This window comes from Lolium perenne, chromosome 4 (assembly GCF_019359855.2).
Source record: "Lolium perenne isolate Kyuss_39 chromosome 4, Kyuss_2.0, whole genome shotgun sequence".
NCBI lineage: Eukaryota > Viridiplantae > Streptophyta > Magnoliopsida > Poales > Poaceae > Lolium > Lolium perenne.
Window position 1 is genome coordinate 181,523,639 of NC_067247.2, and position 7,516 is coordinate 181,531,154.

At 50.2% G+C, this 7,516-nt stretch overlaps 1 protein-coding gene across 1 annotated transcript; it reads right to left on the minus strand.

The window, feature by feature from the left end:
* Nucleotides 1–5,902: 5,902 nt before the first annotated feature.
* On the minus strand, nt 5,903–7,252 carry LOC127294486 (epoxide hydrolase 3). Its single transcript, XM_051324314.2, has 2 exons — nt 6,950–7,252; nt 5,903–6,791 (listed from the first exon to the last, which is right to left on the minus strand). Exons 1-2 carry the CDS (start codon nt 7,217–7,219, stop codon nt 6,099–6,101), a joined length of 963 nt encoding a protein of 320 aa, XP_051180274.1. The 5' UTR covers nt 7,220–7,252; the 3' UTR covers nt 5,903–6,098.
* Nucleotides 7,253–7,516: the final 264 nt, after the last annotated feature.

A 7,516-nucleotide genomic window follows, 5' to 3' on the forward strand; every position in this document is an offset into this window, starting at 1 on the left:
TGATCACTGGTAGAGATGAACCGGATGTCTAGCGACTTTTGTGCCACACGCTCACGAAAAAAGTGGTAATCTACCTCAATCTGCTTTGTTCGAGCATGAAATACTGGGTTTGCTGACAGATAAGTAGCTCCCAAGTTGTCACACCACAAATACGGCGCTCTCCTAAGAAAAACACCCAGTTCTTGCAGCAGCCCTTGTCTCCACATGATTTCAGCAGTGGCGTTAGCAACTGATTTGTACTCCGCTTCTATACTCGAGCGAGAAATCATAGGCTATTTTCTGGAGTTCCAAGCCACCAAATTCCCTCCGAGAAATACAGCATGCCCGCCAGTAGACCGTCGATCGTCTGGGCATCCAGCCCAGTCGGCATCTGCGAAGCCACTAAGGAGAAGCGACGAGGATCGCTGAATGAAGAGGCCAAGCGAGGATGTGTGCTTCAGATATCGCAAAATCCTCTTTACTGCAGCCCAGTGTATATCAGTTGGAGTCTGAAGAAACTGATACACCTTATTAACACTGTATGCAATGTCTGGCCGAGTGAGTGTGAGATATTGCAGTGCTCCCACAACACTGCGATACTGAGTAACATCCGCAGCTAGTAATGGTTCACCCTCATGGCGAGACAGTTTGTATGATGACGACATAGGAGTACAGACGGGCTTGGCTTGGTGCATATTTGTGCGCTTCAGCAGATCGGTCACATACTTCTGCTGATAAAGAAGAATTCCATCTTCCATAGTCCTGACTTCAATACCGAGAAAATAGCCAAGCCGGCCAAGATCTTTAACAGGGAAGTCACATCGAAGTTGCTTGAGCAGACGATCAGCAGCACTTGCAGTTGAGCCGACTACAATAATGTCGTCCACATACACTAGCATGTATATAGTGACTGAATGATCCTTGTAGACAAAGAGAGAAACATCAGCCTTAGAGGCAGAAAAACCAAGTGTGTGTAGCTTACTGCTCAACCGTGCAAACCAGGCCCTTGGTGCTTGCTTTAGTCCATAGAGCGACTTCTCCAGCTTGCATATATGTTGCGGATACCGAGAATCAACATAACCAGGTGGCTGCAGCATGTAGACCTCCTCATCGAGAAAACCATGGAGAAAAGCATTGTCGACGTCGAGTTGCCGCATATGCCACCCTTGCGTCACGGCAAGAGAGAGGATGACACGAATGGTTGTGGGCTTGATGACAGGACTGTAGGTGTCATCGTAGTCGATGCCGTGCCGCTGCTTGAAGCCCTTGGCGACGAGACGAGCTTTATAGCGATCCACCATACCATCTGGCCGGTGTTTGATCTTGAACACCCAGCGACTGTCAATCACATTGAGGCCAGGCCGAAAAGGAACCAGTCGCCAGGTCTTGTTCTGTTGGAGAGCAGAGAACTCAGAATCCATGACGGATTTCCAGCGAGGATGATGCAGAGCAGCAACAACAGATGCAGGGACAACAGCACCATCAATGTCGGAAGCCTCAGCCGAGACAGTATCGCCAGCAGGTACAGGCACGGCGTGCACGGCCACATAGGTGATAGTACCATCTGTTCGTTGAAGAGCCTTCCAGGTGTGGTCACGTTTTCGAGTGACCATGTGATGGCGCGGAGCAGGTTCAGCCGTGGCAGGGGACGGCGTGGCCACTAGCGAGGAAGTGGCGGAGGACGGCGACGTCGAAGCCGTCGTGGACGAGCTAGCGTCCGAGTGCTGGACCGAGGAGACGCCGGGGCTTGCATGGGTCGGGGAGGAGGGAGTACGGCCCAACTCAGAAGGCTGGCCCGAGGTTGCATGGCCCGTTGCATGATCGCCCGCGTGATCGACATCAGGTGCAGCATCCGCACGTCCGGGCGTAGCCGGCAGAGAACCTGCAGCAACAGAAACAGCACGAGATTGGATAGGCCCTTGAGGGTCATTAGAACCATTAGTACAGATGCCAGAGTCAGCCACTAAGTGAGTTTCAGTGTAGATGGTTGGGTGGAGGGTAGCATCATATTTGCGAGAGAACGGAAAAAGAGTTTCGTCAAAAACGACGTCCCGTGAGATATAAACTCGGCCTGTAGAGGTGTCAAGGCACTTGTATCCCTTGTGATGATCACTGTAACCGATGAAGACGCATTCCTTGGAGTGAAACATGAGTTTCTTGGAATTGTAGGGACGGAGGTGAGGAAAACATGCACAACCAAAAGCTTTAAGCATGCCGTAGTGTGGTTTGGCTTTGTCTCCAAGGAGACGCTCAAGAGGCGTGGCATTGTCAATGACCCTAGTAGGAAGGCGATTGATCAAGAAAGTTGCAGTAGTGAATGCCTCATCCCAAAAGGTCACAGGCATGGAAGCTTGGGCAAGGAGGGAGAGGCCTGTTTTGACAATGTGTCGGTGTTTCCGTTCAATGGAGCCGTTTTGTTGGTGGGTGTGAGGGCAAGAAACGTGGTGAGCAATACCGTTGTTGTCAAAGTATTTGTGAAGGCGACGATATTCGCCTCCCCAATCAGATTGGATGCATTTGATTTTCTTATCAAGAAGTAATTCAACATGTTTTTGAAATTTGTAAAAGATAGGTTCAACATCGGATTTTGCATGAAGTAGATAGATCCACGTAAACTTGCTAAAATCATCCACAAAACTCACATAATACTTAAAACCACCAACAGAGGTGATGGTAGGGCCCCAAACATCGGTATAAATCAGTTCAAGAGGTTGTGTGGAAACATGAGTAGACAAAGAAAATGGGAGCTGGTGACTCTTAGCTTGACGACATGCATTGCACATATGTGCATGCTGAGAATTACAAAACGGAAGTTTATTCAAACTCAAGATTGAATTGACCACTTGAGGGGATGGATGACCTAGGCGTCGATGCCATTGCTCTTTGCTTGCTCTAGCGGTGAGCATGGCACACTTAGGGACGCTTATTGACGATGACTCAATGGGGTAGAGACCTCCTTCACACCTCCCTTGCAGGAGCTTTGCCCTCGACACCTGATCCTTGACAACAAAGTGATGTGGATGAATTTCAATAAAAACTTCATTGTCATTGGTGAGTTTATGAGCGGAAACAAAAAAAATAGTAATGTGTGGAACATGGAGAACGTTGCGTAGGTGGAGAGGTTTGGCATTTGTATTAATAGAACTATGACCAACATGGGAAATATGCAAACATGCGCCATTGCCGACGTGCACTTGCTCATTGTCGTGGTAGCGCTCGCGGATGTGGAGGCGGTCGAGGTCGTTGGTGATGTGATCGGTGGCCCCGGTATCCATGTACCAGGTTGGGTCGGTGTGGTAGGAGGTTGTTGCAGCATTGGCAGAGTGCTCCTCCCCAGTGAAGGCGTGATCGAAACGGCGGCGGCAGCATATGGCGACGTGCCCTATCTTGCCACAAATTTGACAGACAGGGCGCTGGTCGTTGTTGGAGTTGCTGCCGCCTCCAGCGCCGCGGCCTTGCTCCTGGCCACGGCCACCTCCATTGCCGCGGCCTTGCCCACGACCGCGGTAGCCGCCACCATTGCCACGGCCACCAGAGTTGTTGTTGTGGCTGCCTTGGCCACCAGAGTAGTTGTTGTTGCCGCCATTGCCGCCCTGGCCGCCATTGCCGTGGCCACCACCGCCACGGCGCGTGAAGTTGGTGGACGCGCCGCCACCAAGCCCGTAGTCGAAGTCGTGCAGATCATGCATGTGCTCATAAGCAAGAAGGTGAGCATATACCTCATCCAGCGTCAGGTCGTCTGCCTTGATGGTGAGGGTGGTGACGAGCGGGTCGTAGTCGGGGCCCAGTCCCGCCAGGATGTACGCGATGACCTCGTCTTCGCGCAGTGGCTGACCGATAGCAGCAAGGGTGTCGGCCAGCGTCTTCATGTGGCAGAAGTAATCTGCAGCAGGGGTCCCCTTCTTCTTGGCGACGGCGAGCTGGGCGCGCGTTCACGCGTCTTTGACGCGAACATCCGCTCCAGGATGCTCCAGGCCTGGCGAGCGGTGGGCGCGGACATGATGTGCGCCAGGATGTCTTCAGTCACCGTGGCAAGGATGCAGCCGAGCACGGTCTGGTCCCGGACATACCAGGTGGCGTAGTCGGGGTTGACGACCTCCTCAGTCCACCGGTCATCGCCATCACCGGTAGTCTTGGTGATGGTCTCAACAGGGACAATGGTCGACCCGTCGATGTGACCAAGTAGGGAGTGGCTCCGGAGGTGGGTGAGAAGCTGTGCTTTCCAGAGCATGAAGTTGCCGTGGCCAAGGCGCACGGTGACAGAGGAGGTGATCGGCATGGGGGCGAGTTGGGAGGAGGAGGAAGAGCCAGCATGGGGAACGAGAGACATGGGTCAATGAAGCTCTGATACCATATAGAAATACAGATTAGATTGGTTTAGGCTGCAGTGCCAGTCAAGGTCACCGATGATCTCATTATATAGGCAGCCGGAGGCTTGCCGTGGAGTACAAGGTAATGTACAGATAAGTACAAGTTGTTACAGATGTTACAGATGGATCATACGGTTTCTAACAAACCGATCTATACTAACAACCTGACTATGTACCTATTTATCTTGACACACGTAATGTCATTTCATGTTATCTTAGTTGTTTATAAGGTTGATACATGTACCGACCTTACGGGAGGCCGGACCTTATCCCCCATTTTGAAAAGAAAAAAAGTACATACAAAGAGGGAAGAGCCCTAATGGGCTGCAATTGCATGAGACCCGGACTATCCTATAGACTAGGGTTTGGTGGTTACACACAATGTACATAGTGTTCACATGTTGTTATTTTATTTGGTCCAACCTCTTGTGATTGATCGTATTTGAGTAATGCTATATTATTATTCCTTGTTGAGATTCTGACATACAGTAACAAAAAGTTTGGGGGCACTAGCAACATGCATATGGGTGGGCAGCTTGACTTTCCATATAAAGATAAGGTTGTGATTCAATTAGTTAGGATATATACCCGCAAAAAAAATATCTAGGATACAAGCATGTTGTTGTATTTATTTGGTCCGACCTCCTTTAATTGATTGTATTTGTGTATGTTGTATGTATGCATCACTAAGCACGTCATATATTAGAGAGGTCCTCGGCCAAAAGCAATCACTCGGATTATTGGTCATCTACTCTATTTGTAAGCTCCTCGTTCGTAATATTTACTTCAAGCAAAATGGATGCAGAGAAATAGCTTTTGGATCGTCTGAACTCTGTAGGGCTATTCATCATCTCCTTTTTCCTCCGTTTACATTACATTTTTTTACATAAATAGTACAAAGTGTGAAATCATTAGACCTTAGACAATTCCCATTAAGATAAGGTCATGATTGAAATAGGATATATAAGATTCGCATGTTGTTTTATCTATTTGGTCCGACCTCTTGTACCTAATTGATCATATTTGAGTTTGTTATGTATCATTAGGCACACCTAGAGAGGCCGTCGGCGCAAAGCGATCATCTACTGTACTTTAAGCTCTTCGTTCATAATATCTACTTCCCATGTTCGGAATAAGTCGATGCGAGTGCTAGATGGGGATCAGTTCTTTTTTGTTGCAAAACACAGTACAAACGTATACGCTCACAAATACGTACATATACACATCTCTATGAATGAACGCACACCCCTATGAGCATCTTCGAGAGACCGAGCGCAAGAAACTGATTTGACGTGACATCGCCTCCTAACCTAGGATTTAAACTTTGATAGGCTGGGATGTCACTGCCCTCCTAACCATCTAATCACAGGCTGGTACTCCACGGAACTAGCTTATGTATGTACACTAGCGAAAGTTGCTGCCTTGGTGGAATCTGTGGTTAAAATATCCGTTTGGTTGGCTTTTATAACTTTCTAACAGCAGAAGCAGATTATAAAAGCTGAAGCAAACAAACCTAAGCAAGATGGATGCAGAGAAATAGCTCTTGCTTCGTCTGAGAAATAAAAACTTTGTGTAGCGCATTTTTATTCCATGTTGAGATTCTGACATAGTAACAAACAGTTTTGGGGGCACCTGCAATCCTGCAGTAACATGAATGCTATTGGTGGGCACTCGAGACTTTCAAATGGTTGTCGGCCTCGTGCGTGGTCGAAGATAGATGCGGATGGTCGCTGGAGTTTTGAAATACTATCATTGAGAGAACTTGGCGATGAATTCGTAGATGTGGTCGCTGACCTCCTGCGCCTTCTCCATCTGGAGGAAGTGGCCGGTGCCGGGGATGACCACCACCTCCTCGAGCAGCGGCACGTCCTTCTTGAACCCTCCCCCGTGGACGTACTCCTGGACCCCCTCGAAGTGGTACGTGATCTCGCCGTCCCCGACCACGTACTTTGTGGGCACCTGCACCTTGGCGTCCGACCACGCCGCCGCCAGCTCGCAGTTCCGGTCCATGTTGCGGTAGTAGTTGATGCCGCCGGCGAATCCGGTCCGCTCGAACTCGGCGCCCAAGTAGTCGACGTCGGCCTCGGTGAGCCAGGGAGGGAGCGTCGATGTCGGGTACTTGTCGTCGTCCATCTCCTCGTCGCAGGCCACGCCGTGGCTGAAGCAGTGGCAGAGGATCTGGCGCAGGAGGCGCCTGGCGTGCGCCGGCGCGAACTGCCGCGCCTCGGCGACGCCGGGCTCCTGGAAGCGGCACATGTAGTAGGACGGGCCGTAGGTTCGGGTGAAGTACTCGATGGGCATCACGAAGCCGGGGCCGGTGCGCGCCATGATACTGCGCATGAAGGCGAGGCTGGTGTTCACCAGCGCCGTCACGCGGTCCGGCCGGAAGAGGCACACGTACCACGCGATCAGCGCGCCCCAGTCGTGCCCCACCAAGAACACCTGCAAACGGTAAAATCTCTCGCCCAATAAGATGACATGAGCTCAAGCATGCAGCTTATCTTTGCTGTGCGTGGACGATTTCTGACTTTTCTTAGCCCTTCTTCAGATAATCAGACCGGCCACAAATTTGTACAAGAAGTCTATGAGTGAAATTGTACCTTTGGGAGCTCGAGGGTATTGAGAAGAGCTACAACATCACCGACGATATGGAAGGCGGTGTAAGATCCTACATCGGGTGGGGCGGTGGTGCCGCCATAGCCGCGAAGGTCGGGCGCAACACAGTGGTACCCCCGCGCCGCCAGATGTTCTATCTGGTGACGCCACGAGTACCATAGTTCCGGGAAGCCGTGCAAGAACAATACTGTCCCCTTGGAGCCCATCTCAGGGCCGGTCTCCAAGGTTCGGTGCCTGATCAACACATCCTCCATGCTCTCTCCCCCCTCTCTTGTCTATTTACTGTATGTGTTTGTGTTTTTGTGTGTGCGTGTCTGCCATTGCAGGGGTATTTAAAGACACGGGAAATCATATAGTATCTACTTTGACATAGTTTGGATGGTTGTTCCATAGAGCTACGGATACAATAAAGACGGTTATTGGCACAATGTAACCCTAGTGGCCAACAATTTTTGAGCTGGTATAATTTATTTTATATGAGGGCCTTATTGGTGGTTTGAATACTCGCATGCAATGTATCTACACCAATAATGCAATGTTGCCGTGTCACA